This window comes from Sinocyclocheilus grahami, unplaced genomic scaffold (genome assembly GCF_001515645.1).
Source record: "Sinocyclocheilus grahami isolate Dianchi unplaced genomic scaffold, SAMN03320097.WGS_v1.1 scaffold6.1, whole genome shotgun sequence".
NCBI classification, from domain to species: domain Eukaryota; kingdom Metazoa; phylum Chordata; class Actinopteri; order Cypriniformes; family Cyprinidae; genus Sinocyclocheilus; species Sinocyclocheilus grahami.
Window position 1 is genome coordinate 2,664,138 of NW_015505185.1, and position 25,710 is coordinate 2,689,847.

Below are 25,710 nucleotides of genomic sequence, written 5' to 3' on the forward strand. Positions count from 1 at the left end.
GTGCTCTGTCATAGCAACTGCTGCAGTGACGGGTAGTGGCCTTTCCTCCTTGGACAAAATGTCGGACACGTTTTCGAAGGACTCATAGTTGGCTCGGGCAATTCTTTTCCCCCACAGATCAATTTTCTTTATGGTTGCCTCTATTTTGTTATGCACGTGAATCATTGTTACTGCTGTCCCCTGTAGGGCTAGATTGAGTCCATTCAAGTGGCTGAAAATGTCTGCCAAGTAGGCCAATTTACAAAGCCAGTCGAAATCACAGAGGCGGTCTGCAAGTTCAAATTTGGAATCAATGAAAAATGTTCTGACCTCGTCACGTAACTGGAAGAGCCGGGTGAGCACTCTGACCTCGGTATGTAGTAAAAGCTGGCGGTGTTCACTACCCATCTCTTCACACAAAAGGGAAAACAAACGTGCTTGCAGTGGACGACTTTTAATGTAATTCACCATTCTGACAGCATCGTCTAAAACGGTCTTTAAATCCATGGGCATTCTCTTAGCGGCCACAGTTTGGGAAGCACTGGTGTAACGAATCAGTCCACTGAAGGCGAGTGTAGTGAAGAACCCAAGTGCAGTTTATTTACAGAGTGATCTAAACATCCAAACAATAATACGAGACTTGACTTGACATGAACAGACTTGACTTAACTTGACGAGGCATGAACAGACTAGACTCACCGACAGCAGGTTACAACATCAATACACGACCAGAGACAATGGCAACATGAGGGCTACTTATAGCAGACAAGAGTGTCACATGACAAGAACAAACCAATGGGGAACAAGACACATGACTAAGACAACCAATCAGAACATGACACAAAGAACAGAGGAACCAATGGCATGAATACATGAGGGCAAGGGAAGCATGACACAAACAGGGACCATGAACCAATTACAAAATAAAAGACATGAAAACATGAACAAGAAACACAACCCAAAACACCACATCACACAAAGAGAAAGGAAAAATTTAAATCGCATCATATGACCCCTTTAAAGTGATTATTAAATTTTGAATATGGATATTTTTCTTACAAAAATGCATCGATTCGCTTTTTTTAATGGATGGTCGCTTTTTATTGAACTTCTTTTGGACTGATGCTTGCAACACCCGCTGAGTGGCATTAAACAGCTTGAAAGATCAAAGACTATTTTTAGTATAACTCCGACTGGATTCGTCTGAAAGAAGAAAGTCATATACACCTAGGATGGCTCTGGGGTGAGTAAAACACAGCCTAATTTTCATTTTTGGGTGAACTAACCCTTTAAGAATCACGACTGCTTCAAGATCTTTTACTATTTGCACTCTGACTGATGCGTGTAAGCAAACAGACAATTCTACACTTAGTTACCCATTTGCCACCTTACCTTATATTTTATTCCTTTCTTATAATGAAGCGGTCAGTGCCTAAATGTCACACCTGCCTTAAGGTCTCTCACTGTTTACACTCCGATTGATGCACGGGACCACACAGAAAACGTCTCCGGTTACTGAACGTAACATCGGTTACCCTAGAAGAGATCTAGACATTGCATGCAGCTTTGTTAACGCATTGGGGAAACACATTTCTCCTTAGAATACTGAAGCCTGATTCGCTTAACACCATTGCATAAATGCAATGCCTCATTCCCTTCACAGGGAACTGCGGTTACGTTCAGTAACCAGAGACGTTCCCTTTTGAGATGTACAGATTCTCGATCTCGAACAAGCAAATCACCAAACGGCATTCTGGGTTGAGCGAGTGGCGCTGAGCGTATTGAGCGAGCGGAGCAGAATCTTCAGAAAGGCGCTCTGCGCTCTTAAGGAAATATAACCACTCCGCTCACATGCTCTGGCAGCCATACTATGATGCTTGGCTTCACTTTCCTATAATGGAAGGAAGTGGAGACACGTTGTTCATATTTTTTATTTTTTTTTTACAGTCTATGATTCTGCTCAAAACGACTGCTTCATGACCAATTTAAAAGTTTCATGTGACTGCCACTAGGGGCGAAATGTGATAATCTTCCTCAAATGTAGGAAATTTTTAAATAGTAATTGAGGCTAGGACGCATCTGTTAAACTATTAACAGCACATTTGAATCTGTGACAGAAATAATTACACACACAATAAGGTTTTTCCGTATTTATTTACATATTTTTTCAAATTGTTGTATAAAAGCGATCAGCACTCAACATAGGATCTCGAAGCCACAACATAAGGATGTTGACTAAATGAATTCATGGCCATGGTTATCATGTCAATATTAATGGCCTGAACATGTTGTTGTTCCCACAAGTTAATGCTGTGACCACAACAAAAATAAATGACGCATTCATGTCTCATTTCCCAGTCACTGTAAGGTTCTATAGCCTAGAACCTTTCCTTCTGTAGTCTATATCTGCTTCTAAAGGCTTCATTTTAAGAGTATGTTGATTAGTTTTGTGTAAAACATTGAGATCAAAAACTTCACAATGTTGCACTGTAGCTATCAGGGCACATAATAGACTAGCATAAAGTTGATCTTTGAAGACTGTAGCGACAACTATACTACTATAACATACATACAAGAATTACATCATTATGTTTTCTGAAAGCCCTCAAGAGATGAATCAGAAGATATATTTGGATTCAGTGACATAGCCAGCCAATTATCTTTGCAGCATGAGAGAATAAGGATGAGCATTGGATTTTAAATGCAGTAATTCAAAGCAGCGCACAAGTGTTCAGGCAGTCAAAGTCATTGTTTGCTCTGTCGCTCTAAAGCTTTATGTTTATTTGTACAGGTCTGTATTTTTAATGTTATCTAGCAAATGCATATAACTGTATATTTCTTGCATTTAAAATTTGCTGTTAAAAGCGTGGAACATTTTTGAGTATTCTCTACATTTTTCTTATGTCTTTTTTATATGGTAATTTCTATTTTCAGCTTGTGAAAAACAACAAATGCAAAAGCTGCCATGAACTCTGTAAATGCAAGTTTTTCCCAGAATATCTCCATTGTCCGTCCTCAATACTTTTTCATCCTTGGACTTTCAGGTATACCATACAGCAGTTATTTCTATATATTCTTATTTCTTATTTATTTTATTACTATGATTGCGAACTCTATAGTCCTTCTCGTTATTGCTCTTGAACGAAGTCTGCACAGTCCAAAGTACATTGGTGTGTTTAACTTGGCCTTGGCTGATATTGGTGAAACTAATGCATTGATTCCTAACATGATGAAGACTTTCCTCTTTGACTCACAGTACATCTCCTACAATGCTTGTTTGGCTAACATGTTTTTTGTGTTCTTCTTTAGTAGTTTGCAAAGTGTCACTCTTGTTGTTCTGGCATATGATCGCTTCATTGCAATTTGTTTGCCATTAAGATATCATGCCATAGTGAACAATAATAGTATGGTTTTAGTTTTCCCTGCAATATGGGCATTTAATTCTTTTTTGGTGGCCTTGATGGTATCTTTGATCACTCGAATTTCATTCTGTCAATCTACTGTGATACAGAGTTATTTTTGTGATCATGGACCAGTGTATAGATTGGCATGTAATGACTATAACATTAATAAGTCAGTGGGATTTGTCATCACATCTTCATTCCTTATTGCACCAATGATATTAATATTCCTGTCATATCTGGGCATTTTTCTTGCTTTAAGCAAAATTACAACTTGGGATAGACGTTTAAAAGCTCTGAAGACCTGTGTTTCTCACCTGTTATTGGTAGGGATATATTTCCTCCCCATATGCTTCACATACCTTGCACAGCTCTTGCTTTCTCTCACACCCAATGCAAGGGTCATCAGTACATCTCTGGCATATGTTGTTCCACCAATGCTAAATCCTATTATTTATGTTTTAAACACAGCTGAAATCAAAAACTTATTGCGGAAAATGCTTAGTAACAGATCTGCACCGATTAGAGAGAACATTTCAAAATGACTGCAATTATTGTTTGTGCTTTTTCATTTTTAATATATATCATAGATGAAGTATCATCATCACCACTGGGACTGAATGTGTGAATTGATGAACAGCAGTGATATGCTACTTATTTACAGTACATGTTTATGAATTCAGATGATGTCAAAAGTAAATGTACAGCTTACTCACCTCAAGACAAAACAACCGAAAAGACAGAATATTTTATCAAGCAATTTGTGAAAAATGATTACTATGTTCACTGATCTCATGATACTACATTTTAATCTTTTACTGTTAGTAGTGGGTAAATTCTGAAGAAACAGTTGATTTTCTTACGTCTAACATTATATTAATATATTTTTAGATTTGAACTTGTAATCAAGGTGTTCATTTTTACATGAGTGGTGTTTTAGTTACCACTAAATTGATTGTCAATGTCTGAAAGCATATACATAGTAAATTTACACAAAATTATTTCTTGTATTCTTTATTGTTTTAATTCAATTCATGCAAATACAGTTATGATGACACTAGTAGCACTTCAATTCTGCAGGCCTACAATGTTAATTCGAGCATAACAATGGAAATGTACGCAAATATTTAGAATGAAAACAAAGTGAGAAAATAAAGATTATTTCTAGTCATTTAAATTATATTTAGTGCGGAAAAAAGTCACAATGGGTTTCATCTCACACACTCAGCGGCATAAATGCTGTTCACTCTAGTCTTTCACTGTCATCTAGTGGCTACATTTTAGTAAGAGTATGTCGTTTATAAAGGTGCAGTAGGCTATCTAAATGTTACAATATATACTGCATATAGCTTGTTTGTCCACAAAAAACACTACTTTTTTTCTTCATAAAGAAAAACAAAAGCACAATCTAAGCATCAAACAGGTCAGAGGTAGAATGTTCTGCAAACACACTTGTATGGAAGCATATTAGCAATATTCATTTTGAAATGTAATATGCAATATGTAAAATGGCAATGTATTTCTGTATTTAAATTCACATTTTCCCACACATATGTGCAACGTTAGGTGCAAAATGAAAATGTAAATTTAATTAGGCCTATATAACTTCCATTTGCCATGTCCTACACTAGTTTTAATAAATGCTATTTTTCCTAGATGCAATTTTAGACTTACGGGTAGGACACAGGGATTGCATTTTCATCACTGTCTGCTAATTGTAGCAAAATGCAGTGTGAATTTCAAAATCATTCTAAGCCACAGGTATAGCAAAAGGGTAGCAAAATGGTGATTTAGACGTCTTTTTTTCCTGAATGCACTGACACAAATGGTGCGTTCAAGTCATGTTGGATAGTGAGAAAACGTGTTGGATGCAATGGACGCTGCCAAAGACTATAGATATGCAGTGTCTGTATTGATGGAAAATTTGTTGAAATTAATAATTTTTTTTGTTTGTTAGTTTTCTCCACTTCTCAAGAAGCCTTTACTAGATCCTTTTATCCTGAATAACTTCTGTCCCATTTCTGTTTTGTCATTTATCTCAAATGTTTTAGAAAAAAAATGTGTTTGACCAACTGCAGTTCTTTCTAAATCGTAACTGTATTTCTGACAATTTTCAATCTGGTTTCAAATCTGTCCATAGTACTGAAATGGCCCTTCTCAGAGTGTTAAACGACACTTTTAGCTACCGACTCTGGTGATTCTGTGGTCCTGGTTCTTTTAGATTTATCAGCAGCATTTGATACTGTGGACCACTCTATTCTGATATCTAGATTAGAGTCAGACGTGGGCCTAAAAGGTACGGTTCTTAAGTGGTTTCAGTCATTTTTATCTGACAGAATTTTTTCGTCAAATTAGGTTACTTTTCTTCCCCTGTTGCTTATCTCACCTGTGGCCTCCCTCAAGGCTCGATATTGGTGCCCTCCCTTTTTTCCCCTGTACATGCTTCCTCTGGGTTCCATTCTAAGAAGGCATGGGGTGTCTTTTCATTTTTACGCTGACGATACCCAGATTTATTTACTTATTAAGAGAAATTATCCTTCAGCACTTAGTACTTTACGAAGGTGCTTAGGAGAGGTCAAAATCTGGTTAGCTCAAAATGTTTTAACGTTAAATGAAGATAAAACAGAGGTGATTGTTTTCAGTTCTACTGATCATTCTCAGGCGACTAGACTAGATCTGGGCAGCTTATCGGCCTTCAGATCTTCTCGTGTGCGAAATCTGGGAGTCCCTTTTGATGATTCATTAAAATTGGATAAACATATATCTTCTGTAATTGGTTCCAGTTTTTAACAACTCCACTTGCTGTCTAAAATCAAACACTTTTTAAATGTTACAACGTTAGACATGGCTGTTCACGCTTTTATTACTTCACGCTTAGATTACTGCAACTCACTATATTGTGGTATTTCAAAGTCACAAATTACTCGCCTACAATTGGACCAAAACGCTGCTGCTAGATTTCTTTAAAATAGTCACAAATGTGACCACATCACCCCTATACTGAGGGCCCTCCATTGGCTGCCTATTCAATTTAGAATCGATTTTAAAGTTCTCTTACTGGTGTATAAATCTTTACATAACCAACCCCCTAGTTATCTCTCAGAGCTCCTGCATTTTTATACTCCAACTAGAAGTCTAAGATCCAGTGATCAGAATCTCCTTTTAGTCCCACAGTCCAGACTTAAACGTAGATGGGATCTAGCTTTTTCTGTGGTGGGGCCTCGGTTATGGAACAATCTGCCAATTGAGATTAGAGTGGTACCTTCCCTATCCATTTTCAAGTCACTTTTAAAAACACACTTGTTCAATCTGGCCTACTAATACTCTCATCACATTGTATTATGGTCTTGATTATTACTCTTCAGAATGTTTATCTGTCATTTCCTTTTGGTTTTTAAATTAAAATTTCTGTGTTTATGGTCTGATTTTAATGTACTGCACTTTGGTTAGTCTTGTGGCTGTTTTTAAATGTGCTTTATAAATAAATGAACTTGAACTTGATGAACTTTTTGTAATGTAAAACAAAACCACAAAAGTTACATGTACAAAATATTATATAATTGTATAATAACCATTGAATATATGATTCAGTTTACATCACCTTAATAAATTGAATAAAAACAAAATTTAATTTTGTAGATGTAGAGTTCAAAAAGTGTAGAAAAGTTAAATCACCCTAATCAATTGTTCCAGAAGGTGGCAGCACTGGCCCAGGCTGCTGTTTCACAGTAGAAAATTAAACTAAAGGGACGGAACAACAACAGCAGCAAAATAGCGTAGACTGCAACAACAGATGGCTGCTTTGACAGGCGCTTGTGTGAGACGGTTATGAGAGAGCCGTGAGTTTAGTTTGTAGCTTAATTTAAGTCAATGTGGATTTGAAAATGCATTCCGAGCAGATCACGCCCCCACCCTGTCAATCATTACATCAAGACAGGGCTTGTGTTGCCTTGTCTGGGGTATCTTGCAAACGCAGAAGGTTCAAGGCCAAGGGAGCTGCCAAGGGAGGGAACGTGAAGTCAGTTCCACAATTTCTCAGAGAATTTAATTTTTATTTCCATTTTATATTTTATTCTTCTCTTCTAATCTCATTTTGATGCAATTTTGTGTATTTGTCCACTGTAGCACGAAAAAGAATGGCCTACTGGTGCGCTGTCTGGTACTGCATGTGTCTTTGTTCACAGAGAGCTGCTTCACATGACCGCACAAAAGTACAGAATCTCTTTTGCGTCTTATCATGCTTATCGACACTTGACCACTTACATGACGTATTTCCTGTATTTGGCCCAAGTGTTCAAGTGTATGGCAAGCTGTCTTAGCTTTAAAATGTTCTCAGCGTTACTCATCATAATTGAATTTTTACTAGTAACAATTCAATTAGAGAGTTCTACAATTAAATTCGTACTAGTAAAAATGCCAATTAGAGCGCTTTTTAAATAAATTTTTACTAGTTACAATTACAGTTAGAGAGCTTCATTATTACTAGTAAGAACAGAATTAAAGAGCTCTCTAATGCAATCCTTAATAGTATGAGTTACAACTAGAGAACTCTTTAATGCATCTTACTAATGACAATTGAATTAGAGCGTTCTCTAACTGAATTAGTAAGATCAGCAATTGCATTCTTACTAGTAAGAATTCAAATTAAAATTAGAGAGCTCTACAGTTCAAATCTTACGAGTAACAATGCCAGTTAGAGAGCTTTCTAATTCAGTTCTTACTAATAAAAATGAAATTACAGATCTCTCTGATTAATTATAATTATAACTTTTACTAGTAAGAACTGAATTGCAGAACTCTGTAATTTAATTGTTACAAGTAAAAATGCAATTACGACGAGTAACGCTGGGAACATTTTAAACTGAAACAGCTTGCCATACAAGTGGGTGTGGAGACCACAAATGTGTGAAGAACTTTTAGTTACCCGATGGAACACGCTTATAGAGTTATAAAAACGCAAGTGTTTACAGAGCTTTATTTTGATTTTGATTTGATTTTAATACTTTGCATTTAATATAAACTTTTAAATGTCTGTTCAGTTATCCCCATAACAGATTACACAATTTAGTAATTGTGGTGCATCTAATTAAGTGATAAAAAGCAGTTGCAAATGTTATACAAAATGCGCACGCATCTTTGCAACAATAAAATGTGCAACACGTTATGTTTTACTACCAAATTAAATGTAATATGTAATTATTAATTAATATTTAATTTACACTGGAAAGGTTTCCATGACATCCATTTCCAAAATCTCAGAAAAAAGTTGTACGATTTATTTCCAGAACATGATGCATGATAGGATACGCTTAGCCTTGAATACCACTTCGGAGTGTGGATTTAGTGTGTGTTAAGGGCACTGTGCTTTGTCATTTTTAAGATCTGGCAAGTATGGGTATTTGGACAGACCCATGGTCTACTGTAACTCTAGCCAAATGATTCCAAGGACGAAAAAAAAAGGATTAATTAAAGGCTGCAAAAAAAAAGCTGCATTAATTATGTTAAATATTTTTTGATACTTTAAACAGAATAATAATTACCGCGTTGTATTATATATAATCCTATACAATTGTTTATATTCACTTGGTGCTTGAAATGAAAGTACACAGACATTCTGTGTCACATAATAGACAAACAATACATTTATTGAAATACCATATCATGAACAGAAAGAGCAGTTGTTGTGAGCAATAAAAAATTGTTCCAAAATAGTGGCAAAAACATTTACTACAACATATAAGTATTACAGTGGGTACGGAAAGTATTCAGACCCCCTTAAATTTTTCACTCTTTGTTATATTGCAGCCATTTGCTAAAATCATTTAAGTTCATTTTTTTTCCTCATTAATGTACACACAGCACACCATATTGACAGAAAAACACAGAATTGTTGGTGTTGTCTGAAGGCTCTCAAGAGATGAATCAGAAGATATATTTGGATGCAGTGACACAGATAGCCAGATCTCTGCAGCATGAGAGAATACAGGTACATGAAGGTATATTTTCAGAATTTAAAATTGTATTTACATGTTTGAAATGACAAATTATGCACATTTCCTAGATTTTGCTGATGTTTTTTGTTGTAATTTCTGTTGACAGATTGTTCAAAACATCAAACACAAAGTTGCAATGAGTTCTTTAAATGCAAGTTTTTCCCAGAATATCTCCATTGTTCGTCCTGAATACTTTTTCATCATTGGACTTTCGGGTATACCTTACAGCAATTATTACTATATATTCTTATTTATCACATATTTTATTACTATAATTGGGAACTCTATAGTGCTTCTCATTATTGTTTTTGATCGAAGTCTGCACAGTCCAAAGTACATTGGTGTGTTTAACTTGGCCTTGGCTGATATTGGTGAAACTAATGCACTGATTCCTAACATGATGAAGACTTTCCTCTTTGACTCACAGTACATCTCCTACAATGCTTGTTTGGTTAACATGTTTTTTGTGTTTCTTTTCAGTTCTATACAAAGTCTCACTCTTGTTGTTCTGGCATATGATCGCTTCATTGCAATTTGTTTGCCATTAAGATATCATGCTCTTGTAAACAATACAAGTATGGTTTTAGTTTTCTCAGCAGTTTGGGCATTTAATTCTTCTGTTGTGGCTTTGATGGTGTCTTTGATCACCCGACTTTCATTCTGTGAATCTAATATGATACAGAGTTATTTTTGTGATCATGGACCAGTGTATAGGTTGGCTTGTAACGACAATAGCATTAATAAGTTCATGGCGTTTCTCATCACAGGTTTATACCTTGTGGCACCATTGGTCATAATAGTCCTGTCATATCTTTGCATTTTTTTTGCTTTATTCAAAATTACAACTTGGCAAGGACGTTTAAAAGCTCTAAAGACCTGTGTGTCTCATCTGTTATTAGTAGGAATATATTTCCTTCCCTTGTTCTGTACGTACTTTGCGCAGCTCTTGCTTTCTCTTGCCCCCAATGCCAGGGTCATCAGCACATCTCTAGCATATGCTATTCCGCCGATGCTAAATCCCATCATTTATGTTTTAAACACAGCTGAAATCAAAGACATAGTTCAAACATTTTTTAAAAACAGACCTGCACCAAGTAGAGAGAACCTTTCTAAATGACTGAAATGTCTTGTTTAATGATTGCTAATTAAATTACCTATATGAAGACTACATTCTCAGGCCTCACAGAGTTAATAATAATGTCAGTGAACAATGTCTTTTCAGAAATGCATACTTTGAAAAATTATCTTTTGACAGAGTAACAATCTTTGTAAATCTTTGTACAAATTCTTTGTATTGCCTTTTAAAATTCTGAAAGAAATGTTTGTTCGTATACATCACAAGTGAAAAATGAACAGGAAAATGCAGTTCAACTTTTTGTAAGCAGTCATTACTTTGTTGACATTAAACGCATTGTACATGGTCATCTGTAAATGTGTTTTGGTTTATTTTTTATTTTGTATTTATTAGTAATTGTTTAAATAATAAAAACTGCAGTCATGTGACTAAGTAAAATCATATTTTATCATGTATTTCTGTTGGAATTTGTAATACCATTAAATTTTTTAATGATCTGAGATCTGCTGCTTGTTTCTCTGCATTTGTTTTTTTCTTTGCTATGTAATAATGAATAAAAAATAAACATGAACCCATAGACACATAAATGTGTATATTTCAGTTTATTGTGTCACTCTTTTTAAAGGTGATCAGAATAATATATTGCCTATTGGACTGATTCAAACATAACAGTGAAAATGTAGCATAATATTTAGTATTAAATTGAATTAGAGGTGAACTCTTTCCAAAGTTTTTTAAACCTCATGAGAAAATCAATGCTACACGTTTATATAAATCTGCATAAATGGTATTTTACTGCCATCTAGTTGTAAGTTTCTGTATGTGTATGTAAGTGTATCCAGTGTATTTTTAAGAAAATATTTATTTTGCTTTACATGCATTCATTTGTTTGCATATATTTGTTTGAGAAATATGTATATGTATATGTATGATACAAGTCCATAGTAATGAGACTGAAGTCCAGCCCTGTTGATTAACAAGATCATTGGGTTTCTTGTTTCAGTTATACATTGTAGCACCATTAATTATTATAGTCCTTTATATATATGGGAATTTTTCTTGCTTTAATCAATATTACAACTTGGCAAGGACGTTTAAAAATGTTGGTTCTTACACTCAATGTCAGAGTCATCAGCACATCTCTGGCATATGCTATTCCACCAATGCTAAATCCCATCATTTATGTTTTAAACAGAGCTAAAATCAAAGACATTATTCGAAAAGTGCTTAAAAACAGATCTGCACCAGTTAGAGAGAACATGTCTAAATGACTGAAATGTTTATTTATTTATATTTAATGACTGGGAATTAAATTACCCATATAAAGACTACATTCCCAGGCCTCACAGAGGTCTGTATGACTTACAGTACAAAAATAATGGCAGTGAACAAAATCTTTTCACAAATGCATGTTTAAAAAAAAATTAACTTTTAAAAGAGTAATATTTGTATGTATTAAAATAAGCAAAATTACCGTTATCTAACCGTTATTCATTAATTCCTCTGATTTCAAGTGTTTTGTACTGCTTGCGCAGTTGTTACTATGTTGACCTTAAACACTTAGGTCAAACTGTTTTTCACTGTCATCTATAAATGTATTTTGATTGGTTTTCTGCAATAACAACTGAGACACCTGACTAAATAACATAATATTTCATAATGCATTCCTGTTTGTAATTTGTATAGGGGTCCATTTTGACATGAGATCTGAAGATGTTGCTGTTGTTTCTGTACATTTTTTATTTTTTATGTTTTTAGTAATGAATAAAGAAAATGAACATTAACCCATATGCACACAAATATATGTTTCAGTTTATTGTGTCACGCCCTATTCATAAGCTTATAGATTTAATTTAAAGATAACAAGGACAATGTAACATTTTTTTGAATTAAAATTATGTAGAGACAAACTATTTTTGAAGTCTTTAAGTAACACTTCATAAGAAAATCAGTGTCATACGTTTATGTAAGATCTCAGCTTCATAAATGGTCTTTTACTGCCATCTAGTGGTAAATTCAAGTAAGTATATGTTGTTTAACTGTGTATGAAAACCTGAGATCAAAAGCTGGACAGAGTAATTCAAATAATATAACTTCCTAATGTTTTCCTAATCTGGAATCCAAATGCCAATTTTTTAGTGTAACTGCCAAATGTTGGTGTAACTGCACATTTAATTTTTAGTTTTTTTTTTACTAGCATGAATCTAATTATTGACCATTATGGCCTAATATCTGTTCATAACTCTAGAACTTTATTTTACATTATTTTATTTTATTTTATATATTTTAAATTATAAACTATCTGTGATATTAAATAAATATATATAAAGCAAAGTACATATTATTTGTTTATAATACATAGGAAGAAGTCATGATATCATTACAGGCTTCACTGCTTTAGTAAAACTGAGGTCAAAAGCAGTGATGTTAAATGAACTCTCATGTGTAAGCAAAATATAAAAGCAATGTCCACACACTGACATAATTGCTGATATATTTTTAAAAAAAATATTGCAATAAAAAGTTTTTATTTTTTATTTTATATGGAGCAGTTATCAGTGTGCAGACATTGCTTTTGTATTTTGCTTCAGTTTGTCTTTTTTTGTCCTGAGATCTATTTGGGTTTGTGGCATCTTTTTTGCATTTTTGACTCAAATGTGTAAGACCTCACAAATGTTTGTATTAAAATAGCAAACCTGTTAATTAAAGATTTTGTTTGTATTGCCTTTTGCGCGGGTCATGTATTTTGATGTTCAGAAAATATATACTGTATAAAAAAATTTATTATAAAACTACAGACAAAAGGTACAGTCAGGTCTTTGCTGATTTAATGTCATTTTTTTCCTCTTAAGATTTTTTTATTAAAACCTTCTTTACCTCATCTGTTCTCATACAATAAATGAGGGGGTTGATCATGGCTATAAATATAAAAGGCTATACATCATAATAATGACTAATCGCCAATCAGTTCTGAATTTTATATTAATATTGGCTGACAAATAATTAAAACATTTGGGTAGGTAAAAAAAACGGCAATTATGATAAGCTGAGTACTGCAGGTGGAGAAAGTCTTCGTCCTTTCTTGAGCACTTGATTTACGCGGAACTGACACAATGATGACACAGTAAGAGAAAACAATAACAGCAAGAGAGCCCAGCAGTACTATTATAGCATGAATGCATTCTAGATAACTATATTCTTCTCTGTCAGTGCATGCCAGTGTTGTAATATAAATATGATCACAGCAACAGTGCACAATGACGTTACTTGCACAGTAAGGGAGAGGATAAGCTCGGATGATTATCATCAAAGGGCCTATCAAACCCAACAACCAAGAGCCCAGGATCAGAATGAATACATTTCTGTTTGTCATGATACTATGATACCGAAGTGGGAAAAAGATTTCTGCATAGAGATCTATAGCCATTACTTCCAACAAAGAGCAGTGACTGAGCCAAAATATTTCCCAAAAAAACATTTGAAGAAAGAAGCCCAAGAATGAAATGGTTCCATCTTGAAACCAGTACCTGCCTATTATCTTTAGTAATGTTGTGGTCCTGAATAGCACATCACACACAACTACATTACACAGTTTCAAGGAAAATACACAAAAATACAGGCAATTTTGATATTTAATTTTTAATATATCGTATATGATGTATCATCATCACCCCTGGGATTGAATGTGTGCGTTGATGAACAGCAGTGATATGCTATTTATTTACATTACTTGTTTATGAATGCAGCGGATGTCAACTGTGTGCATCTTGTATTTTTACTGACCCCAAGACAAATCTAACCGAAAAAGTCAGATTTCATCAAGCAGTTTGTGAAGAATATATCTATGTTCACTTATTCATTTCAGGACAAAAGAAAAATTCCCAAGAAGGCACAAGGGGTGGCTAAGTAGGTTTAACCTTCTGGTGCCCCTCAGGAACCTGATGATCAGGTTGTGCTTCCCCAGAGACCGACTGTCCACTGCATCATGATGCGCTGCAATAAGGTAGAGGGTGACAGTCTATGCTCCAAATTTTCTTGCAGGAAAGAAAGCACGACTCTGATTGGGCAGCTTCGGGGGTCTTCTTGGCGAGAAAAACACCAGTTAGCGAACAGACTCCACTTCAAGGCATAAGCTCGCCTTAAAGGTTCCAAAGATCTGGGTGCGGGTGCAACAACCAGCAAGACCTGTTCCTTGTCCTCCCTGACCTTACACAGTGTCTGTGCGATAAGGCTCACTGGGGGAAATGCATACTTGCGTAGGCCCTGGGGCCAGCTGTGTGCCAGTACATCCGTGCCGAGAGGGGCCTCGGTCAGGTAATACAGGTCAGGTAGTACAACTGGCAGTGGGAGGACTTGTGGGAAGCAAACAGGTCTACCTGGGCTTCCCCAAATCGACTCCAGATCAGCTAGACCACCTGGGGATGGAGTCGCCACTCTCTGGGGAAAGTGAGCTGTTGTGAGAGTGATTTGGCAACACGATTGAGCTCCCCTGGAATGTGGACAGGGTGCAGTGACTTGAGCCGCATCTACTCCAGAGGAGGAGATGATGGGCGAGTTGTGACATGCGACATGATTGTAGACCTCTCTAGCGGTCGACGTACAAACCTGAGGCTGCCTGTCCATTGTATGTGGAGCCCCAGCCTGTCTTGGAGGCATGTGTCATGACAACAACATGCCGGGGCACTTGTTCTAAGGGCACCCAGGCCCATAAAAAGGCAAGGTCTGATCAGGGGTTGGATGTGCGTTGGCACATCAGCGTGATGGTCACGCGATGTGTACCATGGCGCCATGCCCATCTTGGGACACGGTTGTGCAACCAGTGCTGAAATTGTCTCATATGGTGCAATTCGAACACCGTAACCATGGCTGCGGATGCCAAATGCCCCCATGAATCTCTGAAATTGTTTCAGTGGTACCGTCCTGCCCCTGAAGGAACTCAGGATCAGTTCAGCACTGATTGGACACACTCATTGGTAAGATGCGCCGTCATGTTGACCAAGTCCAATTCTATACCAAGAAAAGAAATTCTCTGCACAGGGGAGAGCATGCTCTTTTCCGTTGAGGCTGAGGTGCCAGAGCACCAGGTCCCTGTGATCGCACAACTATCAGTCGTCAAAGTCATCAAGATAGTTGAGGATCCTAATGCCCATTTCCTGTTACAGGGCAAGGGCTCCCTCTGTGACTTTGGTAAAGACACGAGGGGACAGAGACAGCCCGAATGGGAGGACCTTGTACTGATACACCCGACCCTCGAATGCAAAACGAAGAAATGTCTGTGTCGAGGAAGAATCGAGACATGAAATTATGAGTCCTTCAGGTCAACCGCTGCAAACCAGTCCTGGGGTTGGATGCATGCACTTGAGGATGCGCTTCTGCGTCAATATCTTGAGCAGAAGCTTGTGAAGGGCCTGATTCAAAACTTGCAGATTCAATATTGGCCGAAGGCTACCCCTTTTCTTTGGCACAATGAAGTAAGGGCTATAAAACTCCTGCTTCATCTCGACTGGAGAAACAGGCTTGTTTGCTTCCTTCGCCAGCAGGACCGCAATCTCCTCCTTATCACTTAATTAGAAACACCACAAATTAAACGTGTCAGGTTATAGGGACTACTGAACAGACATTTAGAAGTTGATTTTAAAATGCAAAGTATTTCAAATTAAAATTAAAATAAAGCTATGTAAACACTTGCATTTTTACAACACTACAAGTGTGTCCTATCAGGTAATGAAAAGTTCGACACACACTTGTGGTCTTCATGCTCACTTGAACACTTGGGCCAAATACAGAAAATACATCATGGAAATAGTCAAGTTGTCAAGTGCAAAGACTGCAAGTGTGGCTATTTGGACAAGGCAACACTTGCCTGGCAATTTCTCTGATCCTGATTACCTTGATTACTCCTGATTACCTTGAAGAGAGCCCAGCAGTACTATTATAGCATGAATGCATTCTAGATAACTATATTCTTCTCTGTCAGTGCATGCCAGTGTTGTAATATAAATATGATCACAGCAACAGTGCACAATGACGTTACTTGCACAGTAAGGGAGAGGATAAGCTCGGATGATCATCATCAAAGGGCCTATCAAACCCAACAACCAAGAGCCCAGGATCAGAATGAATACATTTCTGTTTGTCATAATACTGTGATACCGAAGTGGGAAACAGATTGCTGCATGGCGATCTATAGCCATTACTGCCAACAAACATACAGTGACTGAGCCAAAATAATGCACAAAAAACATTAGAAGAAAGCAGCCCAAGAATGAAATGGTTCCATCTTGAAACCAGTACCTGCCAATTATCTTTGGTAATTTTGTGGTGCTGAATAGTACATCACAGACAACTAGATTTATAATGCAATAATAAACAGGTTTCTGAAGGCTCCTAGTCATTACAAACGATGTAAAAATACAGCATTTCCCACTATTGTAAACAAATAAACAAGAAACAGAACGGCTGATACGAGGCCATAGTAATGAGGCTGAAGTCCAGGAAAGCCGACTATGACAAAATCCTTCACAAAACTGACATTTCCTGCTGGCATGATGAGTTAAAGTCCTTAGAACAGTTTTAGAGTTCTGAATGTAAACAATACACAATTCACAATTAACATGACACAGTTTCAATTAAAATAAATGAAATAAAAGGCAATTTTGATATTGTAATAGAGAGAATGCGGGTATCAGCCTGTCATCAGCTGGTTAAAAACATTGAGAAGAATGGCACACAGGGCTTGCATACCTCTTTCACAATGTACCATAAAGTGTATTCTGCTTCAAACACATGATAAATGCAGGGTTAACAGACAGATTTTATAAATATATATAAGGGAATGACATAAAACATCTGACGCACTGGCTCCAGAGATAATCAGTTCTTTCTACACTCTCAGAAAAAAAGGTACAAAAGCAGTACCCTTTCAAATGGTACAACTTTGTAACATATTTTTTGTATATTAGTATACCATAGGTTCTCACCCGTTTTTGGGTTGGAGCCCCCCTTTCCATTTCCCAGGCCCCTTAGCACCCCCACCCAAAAAAGGGATAAATTGCATTTATTAAATTTCTATCATGAATGTTGATGATCTATCTATCTACCTATCTATCTTTTTCTTCTTCTTCTTATTATTATTAAAAAAGCATGTCATTGAACTCTATAGCCCTTCTCATTATAGCTATTGGTCGGAGTCTGTATCAGCCAAGGTCAAGTTAAACACATCAATGTACTTTGGACATTGATGTGTTTAACTTGACCTTGGCTGATATTGGAGAAACGAATGCACTGATTCCTAATATGATAAAGACTTTTTTCTTTTTGAGTCACATTTCTCAAAACAATTCGTACAAATAGCCCCACACACTGGATTACTTGCAAAAGCCTTTAACTTTCTCAAAATCTTTAGCTCATCTCTCAAAAGTAAGTATTTATGTCAATGATCACATCAGTGCCATCAGAATGAAAAGTCCATGTGTCACTGTTCACAAACAAGACAGTCAAAATGCTTAGTCATGTTGTCAATATAAAAGTGCACTCTGTTAGAATTACCTGATGTAAACTATGACAACAGTTTGGATGACAGTTACTGTATTGAAATGCAGAAGGCTGCACTTCTTATGTATGCCATATTTCCATTTCAAAAGTACAAATTTACACATTACTGTATGTGGGATATTGATTGAAAAAGACTGAATAGGATTACACTTGAGCTATTTCAGATAACTGGTTTATCATTGGTTGATCTACATTCTTTTCATTAGTGAAAGTCAAGATTTACCTGCACAATTCATGGCAAATTTACAAAAAGTCTAATAGAAATGTGTAGAAAATATGCTTGACAGTTTATGACAACTAGATCAACCATTCTGCTTTTATTGACTTATACGATGAACTAATGACTAGATGTTTTGAAGGGTAAGACTATTGCACAGAGAACTATATAATACATTTGGGGCAACATGACAATAGTCATACTGATAAGAATTATTGTTTAATATATACCGTGAAACCATGATATTTTCTGAGACGATTATCATACCGTGAAAATCTCAAACCGTTACAACCCTACATTCCACTAAGATATCACGTCATTGTAAACAATGCTGTCATGTGTTCAGTTTTCGCAATAATGTGGATGCTTAGCACATTTCTGGTGGGCTTGACAGTATCTTTGGTCACCCGACTTTCATTCTGCAAGTCAAATGAGATACAGAGTTCTTTTTGTGACCGTGGACCATTGTATAGAATGGCATGTAATGACAACAGCGTCAATTAGTTTCTGGCTAAACTTATCACAGCTGTCTACTTTGCTGCTCCACTGATTCGATTCTTTACCTTTGCATTTTTTTTTCACTATAAGTAAAATTACAATAAGGGAGGGGGCATATCAAGGCCTTGAAGACCTGTGTCTCTCACCTGTTGTTAGTTGGAGTGTGTTTCCTTCCCATAATCTGCACATACTGTATATCGCTGCAATCATGATTCCTCTGTCTCCTAATGTGAGAATCATCAACACATCTCTGGCTTATGCTGTTCCACCGATGCTAAATCCCATGATTTATGTTTTAAACACAGCTGAAGTTAGGAAAATTATTTTTAACAGTGATTAAAAAGAAGTATTTTCATCCATTGAACAGGGTACTTCAGATTGTTTGCAAAATGTTTGTTACAGTAGAACTTTAGAAATAATAATGACTGCAAGTAGGCCATGCACTGTCTTTGTCATTCTATGGTTCGTAATGTCATTACGACATGCTGAGTATCATTAACACTGATTTAGTTTACACGTAGGCATGTGAGCTATTACTGTCAATGCTGTATTCTTCTGTCACACTGAAACAAATGTATAACCTACAACTGTAAAGCAAATATTCTGTGTTTGTGTGTACTTAAAAAGATATAAAGCTGCTACTTCTAGTTTTTTGTAGTCTTCTATAGCAATAATCAAGTCTCTTGTTTTTAAAAGTGATTGTTACTTACTGTGACTGAAAAGTACAGGAAATTGTCTTTTGTAAAACAAGGGTTTTTGTTACTGATGAGCTTAGGCTATAGCAGGGGTGTCCAAACCTGCTACTGCAGGGCCAAAGTCCTGCAGATTTTAGCACCAACCATCTGCAAAACACCTGCCTGGAAGTTTCTAGTGATTCAACGACCCTGATTAGCTGGTTCAGGTGTGTTTAATTGGGGTTGGAAACCACTATATTGCAGGGTTGTGTTGAATTCTTTGCATTTCAGTATTAAATGTAACACCAATTCGGTTTTAAATGTCTACTTATGAACTGTGTTCAGATCTAAAATAAAATTTTCATATAAAATTGTTCACTAAAAGGTATGGTATGGTAGTACTAATTTCTGTTTCTGTTTTTCCCAATTGGTTTAAACATGTCTGCTTTTATTTTGTAAATAGCTTTTGATAAAATTTAATGAATAAATGTGAATGCATTTAAGGATTTATATATTTTTAATTAAAATGTTTTTTTTTCAAAGAAATATGTCATAGGCAAAATTTTCTAAAAGGTTTTTACTTTGTAAAGCCTGACATAAAATAATGAAATAATAGTCAGACTTTAAAACATGGAACAGTTTATTGAATCTTTAGACAGAATATATCAAAAAAATAAGTTTGCATGTGGTTTTTTGGTGAGCATCATATATCAGGCCTTTATGGTCCATATAGTATGATCAAGTGTGAATATGGAGCTCATACAAGGAGGGAAAAAACACCCAAAATGAGCAAAAACCAAACACTTTGGTGTAGATGCTGATATTTCTATGACCAGAAAGCAGTATAAAATGCTGATAGCTTGTAAGGTAAATCAGTGAGATCTATATGTATATAACTACTTACATTAAACACATATAAATATCAGTTGTCATTCTATATCCCCCAATAATACGTTTTAGATTATATTTAAATGCATAGTTTTTATTGTTGGGTCAAAACATAATACAATTCAGTGCTACGATGATTTAGTGATATAATAAACGCCTGAAAAACACCTTAAAAGCCTGATGTATCATATTTGCCATATTACCATAATTGCTCTAAAAAATAAATGTGCAGTCCAGTAAGTGGATTTAACAGCAAAAAGACACAACCTGAAGTGGGACATTTTCAGAATGATACTAAAAGGCCTCATACATACAGTAGAAAATAAGAGGCAGAAAATAATTAATTAACTAACTCTGTCAATAAATAACCAGCAAAGTGTACCCAAACGTTTAATTGATAGTGTAGAGTAATGGCTATATGATGTCATAAATTAATTTCACAAAGATGTTAATCTCTATGGCATGATGAAATACACCCAGTGGAACAAAAGATCAAACGAAAGTGGACCTGAGGTCTGGAGATTATTTTAATAAATTCTCCATAGAGATTATTTAGAGGTCTCCAGGTCAAATCCCTAAATATAATTCAAGCTAATGATTTAATACAATTATGCACATTTCCCATTCTTGTTTTTAAGAGTGCTTTTTAAGTAAACAACTGTCCTATACTTCTAGACAGTATTAATGAAAATGTTAACTACCAAATATTTTGGAGGGTCAGTGCTTGCATGGGTTTTATATGGTAGTTTAATAATGTAACAAATTTTAAAAGACAGTCTTTAGTATTTATCAATAAAGTATTTAATTTATTTCCCTCTCTTTGTTCATTTTTATTGTGAACATCACTATATCAGGCTGATGTACAGTGAATAGCAGAGATGAGTGCATGGTTCGATCTGCCAATCAAGCTGGTACCTTGCCACAATAACACACACTAATGAGTCTTGTTTCCCGAAAGTCTTAATTTACCTGTTTTTTTTCTCTTGATGAGCTGAAACCTTTTTGTGTATAAAGTTCTAAAGTAACACAACCCTTCAGTATTCTCCAAGGACAGGGCACATCATTACAGCATTGAACGTTGAACTTTTTGACAGTGTTCACACACAAACACACATAATACAATCTAATGAATTTCTATTAGAGGAAAATTTGCCAAACAAAGATGAATCCCGCTGCTATAGGGCCAACCTACTGTATATACGCATTTAGAGAGGCATTTAAATATAATACATTTGACATTTGGACACCGGAAAAATGAATGGACAAGCAAGCCACAGACTGAACAGAAAAGCAAATCTGTAGAGAAGCCTTGCAGCTTTGTGATTGAAAAGAAATAATGGTGGACATTATTTATTAGTAATCAATTCAAGAGAAGCAATCCTTTACGTTACCACTCCATTTTAAATACAACCTGTATTGTTGTAATTGCTATTTTGCTGTGGATCGTGGCCAGTGCTATTTTGACCGTCATCGTGGCTACCGTTCTTTCTCTGCTTTTTTGTTCTTCCACTATACATTTTTTGGGAATATGCTTCTCGTGTGTGAACCACTTGTGTGAATCCAAATCCTTATTTTAATATGATAGCCACAGTGACTTTGTACTGCTGTTCGGCACATTCTCATTCATTTGCCTGTCCTACATATAATTAGTGATCACTGTTTTGAGAATGAACTCAAAGGGCGACAAGAAGAAAATGTTTCATTCGTGCTTTACTGACTTGTTAGTAATAGTTTGTTTTTATGCTCCAATGTTCGTACGAACAGTCTTGACCCGGATTGGTGTGGTTTTAACATTAGAGGAATGTAAGGGACTACTGGTAGGGGCCATCCTTGGCCCTTCTCTAGTAAATCCTTTTATATACTGTTTTAGAACCAAAGAGATCAGAAACAAAATACAAACAAAAAAGTTTTAAAATATTTTAAAATGTTTCTGAAAGAAGTCTGTACTATTATTGTGAACTGTTATTACATTTTTTTTTTTTAAAGAATTGTTTTCTATTTTAATATTTTTTAAAATGTAATTTATTTCTGTGATGGAAAAGTCATTTAAAGTGCCATGTGAACCTTCAGAAATCATTATAATATGCTGATTTGGTACTCATGAAACATTTCATATCATTATAAATGTTGAAAACTATAAATTTTTTAAAAATACATAAATAAAAATCTTACTGACCCTAAACTTTTGAATAGTGATATATATTCACAGTACTTGAATAAATCAATGATTATAAAGTAAAAAGATCTTAAACATCACCACATAAACCATTACCAGTGATGACAAAACAACAACAACACAAAGTCAGCAACTGATAATCTCATAACAGTATAATGTATTCCAACTGCAATGCATGCTGTAAGCTTTGCAGACCCGTAACAATTCAAAACATTTTGTAATATGAAAGTGTTTGATTAAACAACTCTTTTTATGCTAGTTAGGACAACATTTGGGAGAATATTGTTGATATAACAGGTTTTTTTCCTATTGTACATTTAAAGTAATTCAGTGCTTGTGTAACTTGGTTTTTATAAGAAATGTCCTATCTTAATTCTTGACTAAAGATTTGAAACAGTTATATTTCCTAAGTAAAACTGCCATGGTTATTAAACAGAATAGTATTCTGAGTTAACATGTTTCTGTAATACAGCCCAGATCACTGTTTAGATCGATTATTGTTGTTGTGTAGTGTATATGCTTTTCTAGGAGTACATACAAAAAGGAGGAAACACTATTAAAATTCTAAAAATCTCAAAAATAATATAGCATTTTAATAAAGCTATTATATTTGTAGTTATGAAATACTCACTCATCAGATGATTTCTAAGGATACTGCTTATTTTAATTATTTCCCCCCGATATCAACTAAAAAAACGGCGGGCCCCACAACCACCAAAGCCTGTGGGCCCAACTCGTCCTCCTCCTCCTGTGAGAGCTCTCTGACTGCTGCCACAACGCCAGGGCCCAAATCCTCCATCTGCTGTAGGTGAACCAAAAACAACTGATAGCAGCTCTCAGTGATGTGTGTCGGGTCCCCGCTATGATAGCAGCAACATTCACAAATGTTTACAGAACAAGCGGGAACCCAGTGTGCCTGTAGCTTTCTCTATTTCTGTTTTATCAAGTGATAGAAAATCTAAGGCCTTCTCAAGCCATATGGCTGACCCATCTAATCTGCGGCCTATTTTGCATCAAACTAATATTGCTGTTGAGACAAAATGCAATGCCATCAAGTTAGCATTTTTAAACATTCGCTCACTAAAAAATAAATAATTTCTAATCAATGACTTAATAACCACAAACAACCTGGATTTTATGTTTCTCAACGAAACATGGCTAGAAGACAGCTGCAGTGCAACAGTCCTCAATGAAACAGCCCCTCCTAACTTTAATTTTATAATGTGTTTTATTATTATGTCTGCAGGACTGTTAGGAGAGGTGGAGGTGTAGCTGGTCTATTTAAAGATGTCTATCAATGCAAGCAAGTGTCATTTGGTCAGTACTTGTCTTTTGAATATCTAGAGATTGTGTTGAAAGTTGCTCCACGCATTCTTTTTATCATTATTTACAGGCCTCCAAAATACTCTCCAGTTTTAGTTGAAGAGTTCACAGAAATGCTATCAATGATTTCCTCAGAGTTTGACTGTTTTGCTATTGCAGGGGATTTTAATATTCACATAGATAATGCAGAAAACAAAACTACAAAAGAAATTATAACTGTTTTAAACACTTTTGACCTGATTCAGCATGTGGATGGACCCACACACAATCGTGGACTTACTCTAGATTTAATCATCAGTAGAGGTCTAAACATTTCATCCATTGTTATTAAGGACGTAGCACTATCTGATCACTTCTGTATTTTCTTTGATATATTGATCTCTGCTACCACTGAATCTAGATCTGTCTCTGTCAGAAAGAGACGCATTAACGAAAACGCTAGTGTCCTATTAATGGAGGCTATATCTCTAACACCAAGCATTTCTGCAGACTCTGTTGATCTTCTCCTTGATTCCTTTAACTCAAAAGTTAAAAATGTTATTGATGACATTGCTCCTGTGAAAGTCAGCAAGAAGACTGGCAGACAAAAATCAGCTTGGAGAAAATCAACAGCAGTTGTCAACTGAGCGGATGTGGCGGTAGACGAAACTTGAAATTCACTATAGCATCTATAAAAACAGCCTCCATGCTTTTAATGTGAAATTAGCTACAGCTAGACAGACTTTCTTCTCACCTTATAAACAGTAACTTAAACAACACTCGCACTCTTTTTGCTACTGTTGAGAGACTGACAAACCCCCCAAGTCAGATTCCCAGTGAAATGCTCTCAGACAGCAAATGCAATTAGTTTGCTTCCTTCTTTTCTGAAAAGATCAATAATATCAGGAAGGCGATTAGCACATCCCCAAGTTATGCAGAGGTCAGACAGATTCGGCCGCAATATCAAAAAGAAGATACTATGTCTGTTTTTGAAGAAATTGATAGCAACATTTTGGAAGAAATATTACAGAACCTTAAATCAACGTCAACCTGCTATCTTGACACACTTCCCACATATTTTTTCAAAAGGGTGCTTAACTGTTTAGAAGCAGATCTCTTAAAAGAACGCCTCACTTCTTTCTGGGACTTTTCCAAACTCCCTGAAAACTGCAGTTGTTAAACCCCTTCTCAAAAAGAACAATCTTGATAACACCATATTGAGCAACTATAGACATGTTTTGTTTCCAGTCAAGAGTTGGAGAAACTTGTTCATGCCTTTATCACCAGCAGCGTGGACTATTGTAATGGACTCCTCACCGGCCTTCCCAAGAAGACTATTAGCAGCTGCAGCTCATCTGGAGCTCATCTGCAGCTCATCCAGAACGCTGCTGCCAGAATTCTGACTAGAACCAGAAAATCTGAGCATATCACACCAGTCCTCAGGTCCTTACACTGGCTTCCAGTTACATTTAGGATTGATTTTAAAGTACTTTTACTCGTTTATAAATCACTCAATGGGCTAGGACCTAAATACATTGCAGATATGCTCACTGAATATAAACCTAACAAACCACTCAGATCATTAGGATTGAGTCAGTTAGAAATACCAAGGGTTCACACAAAACAAGGGGCGTCCGCTTTTAGCAATTATGCCGCCCGCAGTTGGAACCAGCTTCCAGAAGAGATCAGATGTGCTAAAGCATTAGTCACATTTAAATGCAGACTCAAAACTCATCTGTTTAGCTGTGCATTTATTGAATGAGCACTGTGCGATGTCCGAACTGATTGAACTATATTTTATGTATAATCTTTTTCTATTCTTAACTGTTTTAAATTCATTTTAAACCTTTTAAATCAATTTTAAATTCCTTGTATTATTATTTTCTTTTCTTTTATGTAAAGCACTTTGAATTACCATTGTGTATGAAATGTGCTATATAAATAAACTTGAAG

At 35.7% G+C, this 25,710-nt stretch overlaps 2 protein-coding genes and 2 pseudogenes across 2 annotated transcripts in view; 3 read left to right on the top strand and 1 right to left on the bottom strand.

The window, feature by feature from the left end:
- Positions 1 to 3,925, top strand: part of LOC107588020 (olfactory receptor 1M1-like) — a 9,069-nt gene extending 5,144 nt beyond the window's left edge. Inside the window, exon 2 of the mRNA XM_016276006.1 lies at positions 3,866 to 3,925. Coding sequence (XP_016131492.1) covers positions 3,866 to 3,925 — 60 coding nt within the window. The remainder of the gene's footprint in view (positions 1 to 3,865) is intronic.
- Positions 3,926 to 9,491: 5,566 nt separating this feature from the next.
- Positions 9,492 to 10,490, top strand: LOC107588315 (olfactory receptor 1C1-like). The gene has a single exon (XM_016276365.1). It carries the CDS (start codon positions 9,510 to 9,512, stop codon positions 10,488 to 10,490), a length of 981 nt encoding a protein of 326 aa, XP_016131851.1. The 5' UTR covers positions 9,492 to 9,509.
- Positions 10,491 to 16,342: 5,852 nt separating this feature from the next.
- Positions 16,343 to 16,995, bottom strand: LOC107588029 (olfactory receptor 142-like; annotated as a pseudogene).
- Positions 16,996 to 17,124: 129 nt separating this feature from the next.
- On the top strand, positions 17,125 to 19,057 carry LOC107588035 (olfactory receptor 1-like; annotated as a pseudogene).
- Positions 19,058 to 25,710: the final 6,653 nt, after the last annotated feature.